Source organism: Glycine max, chromosome 6, assembly GCF_000004515.6.
Source record: "Glycine max cultivar Williams 82 chromosome 6, Glycine_max_v4.0, whole genome shotgun sequence".
NCBI lineage: Eukaryota > Viridiplantae > Streptophyta > Magnoliopsida > Fabales > Fabaceae > Glycine > Glycine max.
Window position 1 is genome coordinate 37,420,700 of NC_038242.2, and position 22,222 is coordinate 37,442,921.

General features: G+C 31.3%; 1 protein-coding gene across 1 annotated transcript; it reads left to right on the forward strand.

Annotated features, from left to right (window-relative positions):
* Positions 1 to 17,737: 17,737 nt before the first annotated feature.
* Positions 17,738 to 21,593, forward strand: LOC100783357 (uncharacterized). The gene is made up of 4 exons (XM_014776691.2): positions 17,738 to 18,223; positions 19,204 to 19,407; positions 20,849 to 20,874; positions 20,959 to 21,593. The coding sequence occupies exons 1-4, from the start codon at positions 17,873 to 17,875 to the stop codon at positions 21,203 to 21,205; spliced, it is 828 nt and encodes a 275-aa protein (XP_014632177.1). The 5' UTR covers positions 17,738 to 17,872; the 3' UTR covers positions 21,206 to 21,593.
* Positions 21,594 to 22,222: the final 629 nt, after the last annotated feature.

Genomic DNA, 22,222 nt, shown 5'->3' on the forward strand with positions numbered 1-22,222 from the left:
AGTATCACTACCTTTAATGGAAGAAGAGTATGCACTTCTTGCATTATATATTTGTTTGATTGTTCTACAACTATTGGCATTGTGCTCCTTCAACGTTAACAAAATGTTTCTTGGTTTCACCATTGACTTTGTCATATTAGCAATAATTGTCTTCTCATCCTTAGTCAATCGACAAGTGTATGGATGTTCAACTAATGACTTGGCCAATTCATGATTGTGACTCCCACACATCAACTTCACCATCCAACCTTGCCCTCCAACCACTGGTTTCCCACGAAGCTTGAAGGGACACCCACATTTCCTATTGCTAGTATCTTTTCACAAAAGTGGTATTTTTGTAGAAAAAAATGGAAGCAACTCAGTAGGGGTCAATAACAATTTGATGGTCGGGGTTGATTATTATTATTATTATTATTATTATTATTATTATTATTATTATTATTAAATTTTCACCTATTTTTCCCTTAAGTACTAATATTTTTTTGCTTAATTGCAAAATTTGTTCCCTTATTTTCCCTATTTCACCAAATCGGTTCCCCTATTTTTTAATCCACTATCTAAGTCCCCCCCCCCCCCCCCCTTCCCTATATTTCAAAATTAAGTATCTAAGTCCCTAAAGTTGATTTTAACCGTTGACTATTAAATTTTAGAACTATGATCCTTGGAATTAGAAGAACACTCCTTTACCACTAAACCCAAGAACTCATTTGCAAAATATACATATTCTAATTTATATAAATAAAACTTTTATAAATATACATATTCTAATTTATATGAAAATAGAGTTTAATCTTATATATTATATTTTAAAAGATAATATATTAGATTATAAAAATATAATAAATTAAAAAAATAATTTTGAACTATTTCGTCATAAAATTAAACCTATATTAATATCATATTTTGTACCAAATGTTCAAATGAATATTTATTTGTAGTCGTAAAGGAGTGTGCTTCTCACTCCAAGGACCATGGTTCAAGTTTGGCTATGATCCTTACACATTTACGCTATAAAATTGTTTTGCTTGTTCCTTGTATATCTGCAATGGCTTGGTCTAGGCTTTTGACTAATTAGCTATTATGCAAATTGAATCTTTGTTTTGCATAATTTTGCCCAATTTTTATTTCTATCATTGCTCATATGGAACCACTAGCTAGGCAAAGGGATTTTATTAGCTTATGATAATAATGCGTCTTTCGTGTGGGAATTATTGGTTTAATTTTGAATTTTAGAGATAGAGACTTTCTTATTATGCTTTGCCAAGCTAACATACTTCATTTTACAAATTGTTGTGGGTAAGAATCAGGAAGAAGAGTTCAATATCGTACCACTATCTATACTAATGATGGGTGTTAAAAATAATTGATGATAGATGATAATAAACATGGTTCCTTCATGGTTCCTCTGTTAAGTAGCTTCTTTGATTTCTATTTTTTCAATGACAGTGAAATCAAGCACCACTCAAAATTGGCGAAATGGTTTGAATGGCTACTTCTGTACTGTTTCTTCATTGTGAGCTATAGCTGATAATAAACATTGTAAAACTCAACAACTTTACTTGAGAACAACATTGTAAAACTCAAAATCTAGTTTCATACTTTTTTTCTTCTTCTTGAAATGGCTCTCCTGGCTGCTTCTCTTGTTCCTGCTTGTTTTTTGGTTCTTAAAGAGATTTGCTTCAGTCTCCCACACTATTGCTTCTTCTTAATCATTGTTTTATATACCTTTTCCAAAGAGATAACTGAACCAGGACTTTTGTGTTTGTAGGGAAAGAGTGGTGTGTCTCTCAAGGACTCCACCTTGTTTGGTCTTTTATTGTCAGAACCTATCAAAGCTAACTTTAGCTCTTCCGCATTGAGGATCAAGGTAAGTTAAACTAAATCTTTTTGTCTTCTTAATTCATCATTAAGTTGTTTCTTACTTATCTTTGAGTATAATAAGGTATTTTACTTTATTTCCTTTCAGAAGGACTTTATGTTTAGCAAATTATACTAATCATTGTGAGGTTTTTTTATATTGATACTCACCTTTCAAAAGGAATACATGGTGTAATGTATTTCTTGGATAACAGGAGTTGTCACTATAATATATAACTATAAGCATATAAGGAGCAACAATGTAATGTTTTTCAAACAATTAAAGGGGTTAATGTAAGGATAAAAAAGATAAGGGTATTGGAGCAAATTTAATGAAACCTTAGTAGGTGTTTAGTATAATTTGTATTTACCTTTTGTGGGTCTTCACTCTTCACTTATGGCATTTACTCAAGCTATGTTGTCGTTGTTGTTGTTGAGTTTTTTATGTTGTGGATATGGCATGACCAATTTACTAGGTCTTGAGAAGAATTATATTGATGGCATTTTATGTCCATGTTGTTGTTGTTGAGTTTGTTGATGGTTGAAACTGTTATGATTAATATCTTCTAGACTTGAATGGTTGAAACTGGTAGATATTAGTATCTATTTGTTAGTTCTTTTAATTGTTAATTCTGAGTTCTGATCAAAGTTGTTGATTTCATTGTTTCTAGCATATTTAAGGTGTCTTGACTTGCTTGGTTTTCTATTGAGCCTTAACTTCCTTGCTCCCACTCCAACCCAGCTTCACACTAGTTTGTTGCTCGAATTGTTGGTAAGTTTGTCAATCAACTATTGTATGTCATATGTTAGTAATATGGTTGAACAAATTTGGTTGCTTTATTTCCTTGTCTCCATTTTTTGTTGTTGGAAACTTGTAATTCAATGGTAGTAAAGAACTTAATGTCTTCAACTAGAGGATTAGTTGCTTTTTTCCTTTGGTATTATGTTATTTACTTATATAGAGTCAGGGATTCTGGATCACGGTGGTTTTGGACTGTGTTGGCTGCGTCGGGGAAGTTTTATATCTAATGTTTTTAGGAATGATGATTGACGTAGGTGGTGATTGAGTTCTTTATTGGATTGTTGCTCTAGTTTCTGTTACCAATGTTTTTATTACTCATTCACTGCGATTAATGAGAATTGATATATGCTATACAAGTTATGATCATCATGAGTGAACCTTAGATTCCCGTTTGAGATTCAATATAATGATTCTTACAGATAGTTTGTATTAATCGTTGTATTAGATCTTGAATTGTCTGTTCAGGCAGTTTGGGAAGAGTCATATTTTTATGGTAGATTCATGCATTAAGGTTAAAATTATTTTGTTGAATTTGATGAAATTTCGGTACATTTCATTTCTAGTTGTTCTCTGAGTGCATACTTGATTGTTGGTGAAATAATCTTACCATTTTCATGTCGTGTACTTAGAGATCAATGAGAAATGTTGCCGAAATTTCGTAAAATTTAACAAAAGATACATAACCTTGAGCTACAAATCTACCATAAAAATATGTTTTCCTGAATGGGATAGGGCCACACCTTTAATAAAAACAAGTGAGATCTTCATGCATCGAATAACTTTGCTAGTATCATGGAGTAAGTAATTAGATGGATTAAAGTTGGATGAACAAAAGTTGGATGAGCTCTGCATATGAGGAAGGCGTGGAATAGTTCTTGCAATTTGCTAATGAGGACAAATTTTTTTTGTCCTTGTATAAATTGTTTGAACAGGAGACAACAAATACTGGACAACATTTGAGAACATCTACTTTGTGATGAGATTAAGAAGAATTATACAACGTGGATATGGCATGGTGAATTGGCAGACATGCATAAGGGGTCCTAATCTGAACCATTTGATGTAGAAATGGGAGATCGCCTAGAGAATATGATTTGTGATCTTGGACAAGAGTCTTTTCAGCAAGCACATGTCCCTATGTATGATACATTGCAAACTGATTCAAAAAAGCTGTTGTATCTGGGGTGCAACAATTTGTTAATCCTATTGTTAGTGGTATTAAGTCTAGTTAATCTCAAGGCTAGATATGAGTGGAGTGACAAAAGCTTCACTTCAGTGCTTCAAGTAGTGCACAATATGCTTCCAGAGGAAAACTCACTGCCAAAAAGTTACTATCAAGCGAAGAAGATACTATGTTCGATGGGTATGGAGTATTAGAATATTCATGTTTTCCCTAATGATTGCATATTGTATAGACATGAGTTTAAAGAAATGCACAAATTCCCTTGGTGTAGGGTATCACGGTACAAAGTGAACGATGATGATGAATGTAGTTGTGACGTTAACTCAAAGAAAGGCCCTCTAACGAAGGTGGTGTGGTATCTTCTGATAATTCCAAGGTTTAAGCGTTTGTTTGCTAATAGAGATGACACAAAAGACCTTACATGCCATGCAAAAGGGAGAAACTATGATGTAATGACATTGATGTTTTTCTCAATCCCTTGATTGATGACTTGAGAAAGTTGTGGGACGAGGGGGTTTCAGTGTTTGATAGGTTTTGAAATGAGACTTTCCATTTGTGTGTAATGCTTTTTTTTTATCATTAATAACTTCCCAGCATATGTGAATTTGAGTGGATACAGTGTTCAGGGATATCGTGCGTGCCCCATCTATGAAGAAGACACAAGCTACGTACAATTGAAACATTGTAGAAAAATAGTATACACTAGACATTGACATTTTTTTACACCTTATGACCCTTATCGGCAATTGAAAAAAGCTTTCAATGGAAGTCAAAAGCATGAAAGTGCGCCAATACCGTTAACTGGTCAACAGGTTTTTCAGCGGTTTGGACACTTGAATACTATTTTTGGAAAGACTCAAAAGAAGGATAAAAGTAAGAGTTGCATATGGAAGAAAAGGTCTATTTTTTTTATTTTCCCTACTAGTCCGATCTAGATGTCATTGTATTGATGTTATGCATGTAGAGAAAAATGTTTGAGATAGTGTAATTGGAACACTCCTTAACATTCAAGGCAAGACGAAAGATGGTTTGAATACTCGTCAAGATCTAGCTGAGATGCGTATTAGAGCCCAGTTACATCCAAGGTCTGATGGTAAGAAAATATACTTGCCTCTAACTTGTCATACTTTGTCCAGGAAGGAGAATATGAGTTTTTGTTAGTGTCTGCGTTGTGTCAAAGTCCCACAAGGATACTCTTCAAATATTAAGAGCCTTGTGCAGTTGAAAGATCTAAAGTTAGTAGGCTTAAAGTCTCACAATTGTCATGTCTTGATGCAACAATTGTTAGTCATGGCAATACGAGACTTTTTTCCTAACAAAGTCAGGCTTGCCATAACTCGGTTGTGCTTATTCTTCAATGCCATATGTAGCAAAGTCCTTGATCCTGTTAAGTTAGATGAGCTAGAAAATGAGGTTGCCATTATATTGTGTCAGTTGGAGATGTATTTTCCTTTTGCTTTCTTCAACATCATGGTTCACTTAATTGTTCATCTGATTAGAGAAATCAAATGTTATGGTCTTGTTTATTTGTGATGGATGTACATGTTTGAGCGATACATGAAGATCTTAAAAGGGTATACAAAGAATCTACACCCTCTGAAAGTATCTATTGTGGAAAGGTACATTGCAGAAGAAGCTATTGATTTTTGTTCAGAGTACATTGAAAAGGAAAAATCTGTTGGGCTTCTCAAGTCTCAACATTATGAAAGAGTGGGACGTAAGGTTTCAAGAGGAAGTTGATCCTCTATCTCCCATCAGACGACACGTGAAGTGAAAGATGCCCTGCACCAAGAAATCTAGTCAAATGACGTCTGAGGCAGCAAAGGATTGTAAGTCACTTACACTTGTCAATTGTCATTATTTATATTTATTGTTTGATTGAGTAAACAAATAAGTGTGTTCTTTACAAGATTCCTTGGAGGAATAGGCCTCACAGGGAAGCTTGTCACCTATGGACATCAGGATGTACTGATTGCGGCCATTGGGCGACTAGAACACCCTGGTCATATCCGTGCTGTTAGAGCCAATGTCACGATTAAACAATACTTTGGATCGACTCCAAGGACCTCCCACACATCTTCGTCCATGGCTCCCGAAGACCTGGAGTAGTTGACGCAAAAAATCAGGGACCAGGTGGAGGAGTCGATCATAGAAAAAGTGACTCGACAACTAATGTTGTCATTCAGCCAAATGTAATCCCAATTTCGATCACAGATGCAATCACAAGGACTCGCACTACCTACTGAGCCTGAGGTTGGTCTTTTCACTACACGTGTCAGGACAAAGGAGAGTTGTATTGATCCCTCAGGGAACGACCTTGACACGGGTGAGTGAGATAAATGTAGATTGTACGTCGAAAAAAATCATCCCCGTTTGGTTGCCATTAGAAGACTTTATGAGGGGTCAACCATCATTCATAACATCCCTTTGGCCAATGATCAAGTCAAGGTTGGTGATGAGGAAGTTCGAGATGTAGATGTTTGCATTCCTGTACCCACTCAAGAGGTTCAGTTAGTGGGGTAGGCATTTAACACCTTCATTTCTTGGCTGACACATCTTGTCAAGCGTTTCTTAGAACAAGTATTTCATTGTCATTAAATGTTTTTTTTTTCAATTAAAGTGTTCACTCTTATTAAATTATGTTAATTAACTGTGTTGGATAAACAAGGAGTTGTGGGACTGGGGAAACCTGCAGATAGGTCGGATCATTATGTTGATGATCCCCTATATCTGATGACATTGGTCATCCCATAACGTTTTCTAAAGCCGATGCAGGTTATGTGGGATGCTATTGTGTTTGGGGTGTATAATGACAACTTTCCCTTGTAGATAAAGCATGAAGATCTGTCTAAAATAGCACACGATGGTCAGTGTCTCAACATCTTTGTTATAAAATTTTAGATTCTGTAAATCACTTTAGATTATTGTTTATTAGCTAAGTTATTGTTTTAAATTTATACATAATTTACGTTATTTTAACAGCAATAGGCATATGACTAAGATAAGTATACAAGCAGGGAATGTCAATGTCTATGGATTCCTCGAGCCACAATTCATACAGAGATCTGGGCAATAGCAATTTGAATCAGAAAGTTATATTAAGAACCGATATGTACCTAAGAACCTACTTGAGTGGGTAAGTTAAACTAAACTAATGAATTTAAATAATCTATGTAGTATAATAACTTATTGTTTTCCACTGCAGTGTACATTGAAAAATGGTCGTTATTTTGCCTAAGGAAAATGTTGTCATTTGGTGTTGTTCCTTGCACAATAGGCCAGACAACTACTTGAAAGGAATTATTAACAAATCAGTTATATTTTCAATACATTTACATTACCATTAGTTGGAAACATTAATATTTTAACTGTATAATACGCATACATGTTTGTATTGAACAGTGCTTCAGAAGGATTTAACGATAGTCTACAAACTAAATCCAAGGTTGTTGCTAGGTGGATTGTTGTTAAAGTAAGTCATTTAAACAATGCTTCTAATTATATTTTATTAGTGTACACTAATTTGTACTTAACATTGAATATCTAAATTTCATAATGTATTTAGTGTAATAGACAACAAGGAAGCATTGAGTGCAGGTACTACGTCATGCATTGGATGCCAACTATAATCTTAGGAAGTTTCAAGAATAATTGGAAAATGATAATTGTTTAATTCAAACGTAATTCATTTTGTTATAATTGTTATTGCATGTTATTAACTTATGTTTTACTATATCATGCAGTATTTCAATGATGTTAGACCATTGGAACCAAAGAGAATGAAGGTGTTTTGTATCAAGTGGGCAACATACTATTTGAAAGTTAAAAATGAAACAATTAGCTAGTATTTTAAGTCATTTTAGAATTGTAGTTTAGTTAATTTACATTTTTACAATTCATTTCATGCATGCACATTAAATATTATTTTTATTCACAGTAAATATTAAATTTTTATGGAATTTCTGCTAAAGACTATCTGAAAACATACTGAAAATTATTTGTTGTGGTTTTGGTTTCAAATTTGTAGGTTAAATTGGAGTAATTAAAAAAACAGACAGAATATTAAAAAAATCCAATAAATAGCATCTGTTATTCCAAAAACCGATGTTAAATTGGACTCACAACATCAATGTTGGGTAGTAAAAATCAACATCGGTTTTCCGAAAAAAACTAATGTTGTATGTATATAGTAACATCAGTTTTTCCAAAAAATCGATGTTGATTTGTACAGATTTTGTTGGATCAAGTGGCCTCGGAATAATTAAGAAGGGGGGGTTGAATTAATTATGAACGTGTCTTGACTAATTAAAAATTTATCCTTCTTAATGTTACTAGATTCAACTAGGCTTTACTACTAAGTTATTAGAAAGTAAATAACAAAAGCAATAACTTAGACAAAAGTAAAGCGGAAATAAAAAGTACACAGTGGAAATAAAATAGTGTAGAAAAGAAGAAGACAAACACAAGATTTATACTGGTTCAGCAACAACCCGTGTCTACATCCATTCCCCAAGCAACCACCGGTTCTTGAGATTTCCAATAACCTTGTAAAAACCTTTACAAGAAAAGATCCACAAGGGATGTACCCTCCCTTGTTCTCTTTGAACAACCAAGTGGATGTACACTCCACTTGAACTAATCCACAAGAGATGCACCCTCTCTTGTTCTTAGTATCACAACCCAAGTAGATGCACGCTCTACTTGTACCACAAAGGATGTACGCTCCAATGTGTTAAGCCAAAGAATTCTCAGGCGGTTAGTCCCTTGAATCTCTGTAAGGGGAAACAAAATATATCTCAGGCGGTTAGTCCTTTGAAATCTTTTGTTTAAAGGGAAAGGGAAAAAGATATCTCAGGCGGTTAGTCCTTTGAAATCTTTTGTCAAGAGGGAAAAGGTAAGAAACAAAAGAATTCTCAGGCAGTTAGTCCTTTGAATCTTTTGGCAAGAGAGAAGGAATGAAGAAGAAGAATAGCATAAGTTTTTGGACAATGAACTTTTCTTAAAAGAGAAAGTATTGAACAAAAACTCTATGAAAGAAACCTGTTATGCATGAAAGGAATCAGTCTTTTTTAAATTCGTGCCATGGTCACATACTTATAATCATTTGATGACTCAAGTTAAAGTTTGTGACTTTTTGCAATTTCTTTAAAACTAGTCGTCACTTTAAGAGTTGTGACTTTTGTGAAAACTAGTCACTTAAAAAGTTGTGACTTTTGAAAAAAAATCTTCAAAAACAATCACCTTAAGAATTGTGACTTTAGGTAATTTATTTTTCAAAACAAGTCACTGGTAATCGATTACCATCATAGTGTAATTGATTACACATCAACAGATGTGACTCTTCATATTTAAATTTGTAAATCAAAACGTTTAGAAACACTGGTAATCGATTACAAGTATTGTGTAATCGATTACACAAGTTTGAAATGATTTGAAATTTTTTTATCACAAGTTGTGACTCTTGAAATTTGAAATCTAACATTTTAAAACATTGGTAATCAATTACATGATTATGATAATCGATTACAGCTTTGTAAATCAGTTTTGAAAAGAATGTTGGGTACTGGTAATCGATCACTACCTTTTGGTAATCGATTACCAGAGAGTAAAACTCTTTGGTAAAAGATTTTTGTTTTTGAAAAATTCTTGTGTTATTCAATGTTTTGAAAAACTCTTTTAATACTTATCTTGATTGAGTCTTCTCTTGATTCTTGAATCTTGAGTCTTGATTCTTTACTTGAATCTTGAATCTTGATCTTGATTATTCTTGAATCTTGAATTTTGATCTTGATTATTCTTGAATCTTGAATCTTTGGAATTTGCTTGACTCTTGATTCTTTGGCATCATCAAAATAATCTTGGAAGGCATTGCTTCCACAGATTTCACTTTCATTTTTTGTTATTTCTTACTATACAACATCGATTTTTAAAAAATTGATGTTGTCATTTTTATGTTAACATCGATTTTGTAAAGCTGATGTTAATATTATTATTTTCAATGTTAGTACTTTTAACATCGGTTAATAACTAATGTTGAAAGTATTTAATAATCACTACTACAAAAAAAAATTTTACGACACCGTTTCTACGACGGTTATAAGGGAACCGCTTTAGAAAGTGATACGGTGGCAATTTTGTAATTATAATACTGAAAATTGGAATTCACGACGTACATTCTAAGGCGGTTATTGAAAACCACCTTAGAATGTTTTGTGTTATAAAATTTATGCCAGTTTATATTAAAAAACCGTCGTAAATCAAAATAAAAAAAAAAATTTTAGTTCAAAAAACCCTAATTGCTTTCGCATTTGAGTTCACTGTTCTGAACCCTAACCTTGTTGCTCATTTCGCATTTGAAGCAAGCCCCTAGGTTGTTCACTCTTTTGAACCTGAGGTTGTTCTTCTACAACCCGAGGTTGACTTCCTTAAGCTTGTTCTTCTACAACCCGAGGTTGACTTCCCGGCCGGCGCGAACCTTCCCGACTCGAAATTGCAGTTCATGAAGAAATGAGGTTAAGCTTCTTTTAACCTTCTTTTAGGTTAAGCTTCGAAGAAACCCAGTCAATAAGGTTCGTGTGAGGTCACAAAGCTTGTATTACTACTAATGTATGCTAATGTTGGTGGCAGGGAAGATGCAAGTCACGAATGAGTTATTGGTGAACAATAGCTATTGGGCTGAAAGAGTAAGCACGGTTGTGCTTTATAATCATATCTTCTAATTGTTAGGGATAACTGCGTAAGTGCATCCTAGCTTGTGTTGTGAATCGTAAAAATGTATGCCCTGGAAAGGACATGTTTGATATTTTATTTTTGTTGGAAGAGTCATATAGTAAAATTATGATTATTTAGCTACTCATTTTGTGTTGTCACTGTTTTAAATAATTGAATTGCCTTTCCATTCAATGCCATTGTTTTGCACTGTTTTTTATTATCCATTGCTAATTATCTGAAGATTATGAGGTGGGAACTTGCCTTGAATCTGTGCGGCTTTGACGAGAAACATATTGTAGCATATGTATTTTTCTTTAACAAGTTTTTGACTATTAGATAATCAGGTAAAATTGTATATTTCATTGTAGTCTCATAATTTCTTACCAAATTTTAGTAAGAGAAAAAAATTCTTTTTATCAAACTTGATAAAAAGTTCAGCAAGGTCAAAAATAATATAGCGGTAAATTGTTTTTGGATATTCTATGTTTGTGATTGTAGCATAGTCAAAATAGTAATTGGGCTTGGCTAAATAAAACTTCTAAACCAGGCTTAGTGTAAGTGTTTAAATTTTTTAATTAATTCCTGTATTTAGGTTAATACATATGTTGGAATTCATATAAAATGCAGGTTGTACCTTTTGGTCGTATATCATATTATTTTTGTTTATCTTTATGTATTATCAAATAATGTTTGAAAACCGTGAATTTTACTTTAGCTTTACAAGATCATGAAGGAGCATAAGAATCCCAAGGTTCTTAGTGAGGGAATTTTGTGGATGGTTTTTGTTGTTGAAGATTTTGGTGTCTCACATATAAAGCTTAAGGTGCATTATCTGAATTTACAAAATTTTTAGATATTTTATTTGTTATTGGAAGTTTCTATGGTTTAATAATGTAAATCCTATTTTGCAGGATTTATTTGATTTTCTTAAAGAAATTGGGCTGCATTCAAGTAATGCTGGGACTAGAAATGCATCAATTAAGTTCTTGGGTGTTCTTCATAGATTTGTTGGTCCAGGTCACTTTGCGTTAACTTTCAAATTTTGATTTCTCTCAATTTTGTTTTCAAGGCTCTAAGGTTTTTCTCCTTGCAGACATTAAAGGGTTTCTTACTGATGTAAAGCCTTCACTGCTCAGTGCCCTGGATACAGAGTATGAGAAGAATCCATTTGAGCTTTGTTCCATGCAGGGTTATCAATAGCATGCTATAGCGGTGTAGTAGAGCGGAGTGACCCTTGCCCGCTACGGGGGCTGCTGTAATGGAGCAGTTTAGTGTAGTGTCCATAGTGGACCAAATAGCGGGTTGAATAGTGTGTGTAGTGGATGCTATGCGTTGATTCCAAAAAATCCCTCTGAATAGAGATATCAAGACTTTTTTGGAGGGCTATTTGTGGGGTTTTAATTTCCTAAAATGATATTTGTATATGTAATTATAGTGAAAATGATGGTTGATGACATATAATTCCTATCTAGGAAGCTTGTATTTAATGTTTGTTGGTATTTACTTGTATGTTTTGTGTAAGACGTCTAGACTTTTTTTTGTTGATTATGAATGTCATTAGTTTTTAGTAAATTTTTATTATTTTTGAGAATTTATATGTATATAGTATACATTATATAAACTATAAAAATTTCAAAATAGCAGTTATCCCGCTATATGCAATCTCGCTATTGAGTTTTTTGAGCCAGCGGCTCCGCTCTGCTATCAGAGATTTAAAACATTGGTTCTATGTAGTATCATGATTTCCTAATGTCGTCATTTTATTTTATTTTGTTTTCCCCTACTTCAGGGAGCATCTGCAGTTACCAAGAGAACTGTCAGGGCAAAAGACTCATCTTCAACTGCTGTTGCTGGTGGACTGGATAGCTTGCCCCGAGAAGACATAAATGGAAAGATCTCACCAACTCTCCTGAAGAGCTTGGAAAGCCCTGATTGGAAGGTTTGGTTGATAAGAGCTAGCAATTTGTATTTAATGTTGCTTTGAACTTTCAGTATTTAAGGAAGTATATTATTGTGCTATTGCTTCTAATGTTGTCGTGCATTACTTATTATAGGATGAAGTGACAACTAGAGGAATTTGTGTGCTAAATTTTGGTTACTTTTCTTCATACCTCTTGGCCTGGCATAGTTATTTTCCTTCTATAAACATGCTATGCATGTGAGAACATATGGAGATATGTTGGGAAGCTAACTGATGCTCAAAGATAAATTTCTAAAAGAGAATTATGTCATGTAATTGCACACTAAGATACTGTTCCAATTTTTGATTGGTAAGTTTCTATCAATTTGCTGTAGGCGTATGCTAAGAACTACAATGATACTAAACTGCTGGTGGAAGTAATGAGGCTTCTGAAGAAGAATGATTTACCACTGCAACCAGGCACAACAGATATAGTTTTTAGGTATATTAAATTCTAACATTTTCTCATTTTTGTTTTGTAGTGAAGACTAGTCTTTTAAAGTTGAATTTGGATTTTACCTCCAAAAGTAGTAACTAGACATTTAGTAGATATAACTATTCTTAGTTGTTTGGCTGGCAGACTCATTTCAAATCCTATTTTGTTGTTAGTTCCACAAAACAGTATATTGATTGTATGGCTATGAAGGCAACTGGTTCCTATGTTTATGTGTAAGGCTATAAATCTAAAATATTACTGGTTTGTATAAATTTCCTAGATTACAAATGTAGGGATGTATTATTTATGTATCCCAAACCTTTCTTTGAAGCTTAAAGTGAAGCAAATCAGGACAAAAAGAGAGAACTTAGCTTTTTCTTCACATCTATAAAGGTTGTCTTTAATATTGTCACTATTATGACATTAAAGGTAGAGAAACTTATATTATCCTTATTTGGGTTAAGCCTTTTTGCTATGATATTTTCGTTCTCTTCCATATATGCCTCCAACCTATTACCTGGGTTGATCATTTGTAGCATTTGTTATAATACAGATGATTGGGAGTTGATTAATAAGTATGCAACATTCGTTCTAAAATCATTTCAAGTATCTAAACATTATTGTGACTTTAGTTACTCTTTCTATATCTTGTTGCCTAATGCAGGTATAGTTATACAAAATATTTATTTATTATCAATATAAATTATTTATTAATAATTAAAAATAACTATTATCACAATATAAATTATTTACTGTAAAATTTTAATGTAATTTATTATTCCAAAATATTTATTTATTATCAATTTTATAAATTTAATTAATTTATTTAGTAAATATATCATTTAAAAGAAACTAATAACATTCTGGAATACTGTTATAAGTATGTGACTAAAATTTAATTTATATCTAGTGTAAAAAAAATAAAAATAAAAAGTACTGCATATAGCCATCAATATCTCTTCATGTTGTTCTATTTTTTTATACACAGAGCTTTTATTAATTGCAATTGTTTTTGTGCTCAGGTTGGATTGGAATAGTTTCCAAGAGATTATGACATGGAGTCCAGTAATTGCTTGTGTCATAATACCATCTTCCTATCTTGCAGGTGTTGTAGTGGGATGTTGATTGGAACGAGTGATTTGGATCCTTATAGATGGCCCAAATCAAAATGGAGGTGCTTGATGGTACATCTTCAATTTTGCTTTGTTACTAATGTAGTATATTTAAATGAAAATTATATTTAAGGAATATGGGAAAATAAATTAAATCTTTGAAAAAAATTACTTTTAAAAATCTTGAATGTAATTTTGCAATTAGAGTAAAAATGCATATAAAAAATCTTCAATTTACTTACAATTAAAATTACAAATCTTGAATTTAATTCTGGAGTTATTAGTTCACTTGTACTAGTAGGTACTTTTTTTATTTCTGTCTTATTGTTATGTGTTGTCTTTTGAAATTTGATTTTCATTACTTGCTTTCTAATGAAATAGGAATGGTACTTTTTTTATTTTCATTACTTTTTTTTTAACTTCTGATTATGGAATTTTGTTGTTATTTAATCTAAATATCACCCATTTTTCAGCTGCAAACAATTGTAATTGATCCGTCGATGGAATATCTCACGTAAGCATGCGGGTTATGGGCCCCTATGGTTACGCAGCCCCTGAATACATGGCTACAGGTACCATGCAACTTGCTTTCTCTCTTTTCTCAATCAACAATTTTCTTTCTTATTCACACCTCAATTTTTAATTTCAAATCATTATATATACTTCATCATTAACAATTCAAGTTAGTAATAAAATAAGGTTGTTTCGTAAAAATTGATGACAAAGCAATTAAGAAAAAAAATTGAACATACCCTTAACACTTGTTAGGCTTCACTAAATTTTCATCCAGCCCAACTAACCTCCTATCAGCCCACTAACTTAATTAATATAATCTAACCTTCACCTAATTAATTAATTTAATCTTACACTCCTCTAATTATCTAATTTAACTCCCGTTATTCATTTTCACACACATACAACAACATTTCTAATAAATCATATTAATTAGTTTTGGACAAATATGATAGATTTAAATAAATAAATTAATTAAAAGTTTGTGCATAGATTAAAATAAAATTAGCAACTTTATGTGCCTGTCCTTTGTGATATCTGTCTATCCATGTTTAAATTAATCAAATATAATCTAACCTTCATCTAATTAATTAATTTAATCTTACACTCCTATAATTATCTAATTTAACTCTAGTTATTCATTTTCACACACATACAACAACATTTCTAATAAATCATATTAATTAGTTTTGCAAAAATTTGATAGATTTAAATAAATAAATTAATTAAAAGTTTGTGTATAGATTAAAATCAAATTAGCAACTTTAGGTGCCTGTCCTTTGTGATATCTGTCTATCCATGTTTAAATTAATCAAATTAGCTAAAAAATTTCTTATTGATTAATGACTCATAAAAATGCCCTCATTCAATATAGTTATTTTAATATATTCAAATAAAATTAATTTTATGCCCCTAATCCTTCTCACCTTGTAATTCATGTCACCAAGATCTATGATGCTTGGGAAACTCGTCTTTCGCTCTCCATGCTTGAGGACATTGTTAGCATTATTATTGTACTCTGTTCAAGAACATTAATTTTATGATTTTTGTTTATAATACTATTTGTTTCCCTTTTTTGCAGAGGGATATTGTTGGAATAGGGGACTCTTGGTCAGACTTTGCTGATTATTTTGTAACAGTATAAATTTTTTTACACTAACTGTTCATATCTATTAAACTTTTGTTTTAATTGGTATTGATATATGTATGTTCTTTCTATATTTTTTTAGCAATCAATGTTATTGTTCTTTCATTGAAATGAACTGTGTATACTCTTTATTGATTATTAATATTAAGGAAACTTATTGTCATAGTGACTGAAATACCAATTAGCATGAGAAATCCGAAGGGAAAACAAAACAAAAAAAAGAACTTGTAGGCTACTAGCATTTACGAAAGTAGCATCTTAAATATGTATGTTCTTTCTTGTATTTTTTTCATGCATGGAATTTTTAAATTATGACTTGTCATCAAACTCATAATTGTATTTTAATGTATGATAATTTTAGTACGTACTAAGTTAGATATCAATTTTAATGTCTGGATATTCATTGTAATGTCTGATCATTTCTAACTTTTGATGTCCTTTCTAAGACGGTTATCATAAAATAACCGTCTTTGAAAGGACATTCAAAGATTGTCATTACGAAATAACTGTCTTTGAAAGTTTATACTTTTAACATTTAAAAACGGTTATTATGAAATAACCGTTTTTGTAAGTTTCTTTTTTTTTACATTTAAAGACGGTTATTACAAAATAATCATCTTTAAAAGGTTTCTTCATTTGACATTCAAAGACAGATATTTCATAATAACCGTCTTAGTTTTCACATTCAAAGACAGTTATTACAAAATAATCGTCTTTGAATGTAAATGTTGATACAACATACAAAGACGGTTATTAGTTAATAACCGTCCTTGAAAGAAAGATTCATTCATTCAAAGACGGTTATTATAATAATTGTCCTAAAAATTGATTTCGTTTTAATGACGTTTTAAATAATGACGGTTGACAACTGTCATAAAATGCACTTATTAACCGTCGTAAAAAGCTATTTTTTTAGTAGTGAATCGATGTTAAAATCCTATTTTCTAGTTGTGAATGTCGGGGAGGTGTGGACTGAAGTATTGTTTTTCATATTTTTTATCATTCAATTAAACTTGAAATTAAGTTTAATTTTTATGCATTATCAAAATAAATATTTTTATTATTAATTAATAAGAAATCGCCTTAAAAATGTCTTCTAAAATAATTTCTAAAATATAAACAATTTAACCATACATTTCAATAAATGATTGGATAATAACATATATGATATCTTTATTATTGTAATATATTCTAATTGATTTTTTAATACTGATATAAACAACTATTTTTTTATGTTTTATAACACATCTTACATTTTCCAATTTTTTCTAAAAAAAAAATAAGGATAAATGATTAATATTTTTTCATACGAGATAATATCAATTTAGTCTTTAAAAATAACAATTTAAAAACATATCTGAAAATGTAATTTATCACTTATTTTAAACCAAAATTTAATTCATAACTTAAGTAACAATATTAACATATATTTGAAGATTAGAGACTAATGTGATAACATAAGAAATTTTAGAAATTATTTTAAATTTTATAACTTTTAAAACTAATTTGATAATGCCTCCAAGACAATTTGGTCAATTGTAATAATAATAAATAGGTCAACATATTTGTTCATTTATCTTATTTATTTAATTTAAATTTATCATTTATTTTTTTAAAAAAATTAATTATTTATCTTTTTAACCATGTTAAAAATAATTCTTCAATCCATAAAAATTGATGCCGTTAATAATAAAAAATAATGAGAAAACATTTGTCAAACCTTTATCTTCTTAATTGGTCCTTTAAAAAGACACTAAATTAGGAAAATGTTTAGTGTGAAAATCATACCATGTAAAAAAAGATTATTATGAAAAATGTAATTTTTTTCCCCAATAAAAATATTTTTTATTTAAGTTCCTTGATCAGTGCCAAAAACATTTGTCAGCATTTGCCTAATAATAAATATCAATCCTGTTGTCTCTTCTTCCCAAAATATCCATAATCGATAATTGGATATTTGTGCATATTGAGACGTGCCTTTCCATTCCCCACCAAAATCCAAAGTCTACAAGATATTTTTTCACACAAGCCTGAGTAATAGAAAAGCCAAATCCATGTTTGGTCTTTGTTCAGTTTAGGAACAGAAATCATTCATTGATTACCATATTTCCTTTTCTCTCTTCTTCCTTCCTTCCTTCCTTCCTTCCACAAATGTTGCACTCTCACTCTCACCATCACCACCTTCTCTTCTCCAGTCTCCCTCTTCGTCTCTCACTCACCACCACCCATCACAACTCTTCTTTACCATCTCTTCATTTTCTCCACAGACCCATCATCACCACCACCACCACAACAACTACTGTTTCAGCCATTCCTCCTACTGCTGCATGGCTTGCAAAGCTCACAACACAAGACTTTGCCCACTTTGAACTCCCTTCTTCCCATCTTTTCACAGATGACCCTTCTACCATTCAGGTTGCTTGCAGTGTTCTTCTCACTGGTGCCATCACTGTCTTCTTCTTTCGCTCTGTCCAGCGCCGTGCAAAGCGTGCCAAAGAATTGGTATATAGTCTTTCTTTTTTCCTTCGTGGAGTTTAAGGTTACTTACTTCTATATATGTTTATGCAACCATTCATATGTTCGGCTATTCTTAGATTTTTAATTAGTGTCCACACAAATTTAATTGTCATGTCTGTATTATAACTATCAACAAATTGGAAATCATTTTTTAAATAGTTATCCTAACAATTTTATTTTATTTTTAAAAGACATTTCAGTATGCTCTACTAAATCTCTTTTTGTTTTACAGTTTTTATTCAAATCTTATCCAATAAATTAAATGTCAGCATATGTTTTCGTACATCATTCATATTTAATTTATCCTACTATTTAGCAGTCCTATTAAATTAATTTTCTTTTTATGTAAGATAGTCCATTCATGTAAAATTGGAAGGTTTAAGCTGTTTTCAAAAGTAGTATAATTTCAAAGCATGGTAACAACTAAAAAATTATAACATACTATATATTATGCATCCTTTTATAAAAACACCTAATGCTATTAATTATACTCTCGCTAGCAAGGTACAGCTTGGAAAGTTGGAAGTACATAAACAAATGAAAAGTTGTAATTTGCTAATATAAGCATACTGAATAATAACTGTTCTCACAAAAAAAATTAAATATAATTAATCTTACTAGTATTGTTGGTGATATAATTGTATATGGATGGTAAACATTAAAATTGAATAAAATCAATCTTGACTGTTTGTGTATATAGTTGTATGGTCAAAATTTGTTGTTCTTATGAGAACAAATAAGAACATTTCTTTAATTGATATGGACCCTATATATATGGAGAGAAATAAGAGAGATGAGTGTTCAGAGCATGCATGAGTTTGTATTAAATTAATCAAGTCATATATTGAAATTTCATTTGGTTTTGTAGATATGCAGTCCATGTTAATTTGCAGAGTGATATAATTGAGATGTGCGATTTTGATTCAATCTATATTGTTCAATGAAATGGGTTGGTGTGGTTCTAGAAATTTAGGTCTTCAGGAGTGAATAAGTCATTGGATAACTTGAAAGCTATAAGTTCAAGTTCCATCAAAGCCAAGAGTCCACCTTCACCTGATCAAGCATTGTTAGGGGCAATTATAGCTGGTGTGATTGCTGTTGTTCTCTACAGGTTCACCACATCTATTGAGGCTACTCTCGGTCGCCAAACACTTTCAGATAATTTCTCAGTTAGTATCATTTCCTTTGTTGTTTATTCCTTTTATCTATCTATTTACATAGATGTATTAAGTGAAAGGGCTATTTTTATACTAGATGAGATAGATAAATTTTAAATTAAATCTTAACATGAATGGTCAAGAGCAAAATATGTAAGTCATAATTTTTAAAATAACCATGTGACATTAAGGGTGTATTTGGTTTCTATGTTCAAAATCGGCTTTTAGTTTTCAAAATACAACTAAGCAAGGTGGCTAAGACAGTTGGTGGAAGGTAGTGTAAGACACAAAGCAGAGTGTGGAATTGAGAGAAAGGTTGAACAAGATATAAAAAGCAGAAGATGAGAAAACATCTCCCAGATTCTATATTTTAGTTTTTAAAACACTTGTATTTTAAACAATTTTCAGAAGTTGTTAAATTTTCAATGAGAAATTGATTGCTGGGTAGTATGAAATTGGTTTAAAAAACAGTTTTTAAAACCAAAAAGCAAGAGAGAAATCAAACATGCCCCAAGTAATCTTCATATGTGATTGTGTGTATAAACACAAAGACAGTTTATGAAGAGGATGGTTTTAACCAATGCATTGTTTTTCTATCTTAATGGTAGGATTGATTAAGCATTTATGATTGATTAACACATAACTTTCTCATGCCTGCTTGAGAATCTGAAGCATGGATACATCTAAAATCACACTGTACACGTACCGGGTATGCACCTGTATTGGATACTTGATGAGTACTCGAGGGTACGTACAGGGTATGACCAAGAAAAATTTTCAAAAAAACAATTTCGGTACTTCACTTGGGTGCATATGGATACTTTTTAGGTATGTATCAAGTTATAAAAAAAATAATTGAAGCACATATTTTTTATCTATTCTATGAAAAGAAATAGACTCAATCCAAAGAGACTTATACATTTAGTTCTTATACATACAAATTTTCATCTCCTCTTACAAAAGAATAAGAGTTATAAAGAGGGAGACATTCTTAAATTCAAGTTGCTACTCTTCATCTTGACAAATCAGTTATAAAGACAATTCTTTTGACTGATAGACAATAAAATGATAAGATTGAAACTATTAAAATATGTACATAATCCTATTAAAATGTGATTTCATATGTATTGTAGTTTTTTATTATGAGATATTATTTTTTATTATATTAAACAATTTAATCTCCTTTTTTATATTAAAACGTGGTATCATAATACTATTTGTATGTTTTTTTTTACCACTTTTAAGATTTAGTCATACAAATTAAATTCTATATATATATATATATATATATATATATATATATATATTTAAATATATATTAACGTAACTGTACCCTAGATTTTTTAAAAATCCTGTATCTGGTACCCGTATTCGTATCTGATACCGGTTCAATACCCATATCCATGCAACATAGCTTGAGATAAACTGACAATGAAAATGGCTTGTTTTTCAGGTCCGCCAGATAACAATCACCATAAGGTAGCTTCTATAACATATCTCTCTTGGATGCCTTATGGTTTAATTTTATTAGTCATCTAACAATCATTTGATATTTTTTCACAGGACAATAATAAATGGCCTGTGCTACCTTGCTACATTTGTCTACGGCATCAATTCTGTCGGTTTATTTCTTTATTCTGGCCAGCTTGCCATGGACACCATGGGAGGAGGGTCAAGTGGAAAGGAAACTGAAAGCAAAATCACTCAGCAGCCAGGCTTATCAAATGCATCAGTTGAGAATAGTAATAATAATAATAATAATAAATTGAGCAGCACAAAGGAAGATCAAAGTTCAAATAACTCCCTGTAATAGAAGCCTTGTGCTGAAGATAAAGTGGAGGAATAAGTCAACTCCTCATATCCCTTTGGTTTCAAGAGTAATGTTGGTGGCAAGTAATATTTTCATGAAGTCACTACTCTTAGTAGAATGTACTAAAGGTTCCTTTTGTTGATAGGAGGAAATTATGGGGTTGAGATGCTTAAACTCAGTCCTTTGAAGTATATATATATATATATATATATATATATATATATATATATATATATATATATATATATATATATATATATATATATGCATGTGTGTGTGTGTGAGATTTAGGAATTAGTATATACTCACTATATTCGCACAAACCTGTCTTCACCAAAAACTTGTGTGTAATTACCTCTCATTCAATGACAAAAATATATACTTGTAATCTGTCCTCTTACATTTATAGTAAGACAATTAAGCAACTGCTTGCAGGGTTGAGTTTAGTGAGAATGAAGTGTATATGGTAACATGGTATAAGTATTGTTCATGTGGTGAAAGTTTTTTAACAACTATAAAAATCAATAATCATTTTGGTCCAAGATGGAAAAAAAAATCACATAAAATTGAGAAGTGAAAGTTTCATAAAATTCATGTGGTGGAGGACTGCCACTATCTCAAACAGTGAATTAGTCTCATACAAATGCAGGGCTCTGAAATGTTACTAGTAACCATACTAAGTTTAGGGTGGCATGAAACTCGTCCTGGAACAATTGCCTAGTCTAAAAATTGAGAGGGTTATTGATTTTGAAAGAACTTGCTTTTTTAAAAAAAAAAAATGTTTTCTAAACTTTATTTGCCTCCTAAGCACATATAAAAATATAGTTATACTATTTCGGAGTAATATGTAATTATTTATAGAAAACTATTTTTAAAACATAAAAAGGAAAAGGAAATCAAACAGACCATAAATTTGCTTACTTTTTACGTAAGCTAATGAAGAACCAAAATCGCAAGCAATCCAAACTACTGAGATCAAAATTACTCCGAATATCACATATTCTTTCTCTTTTTGCA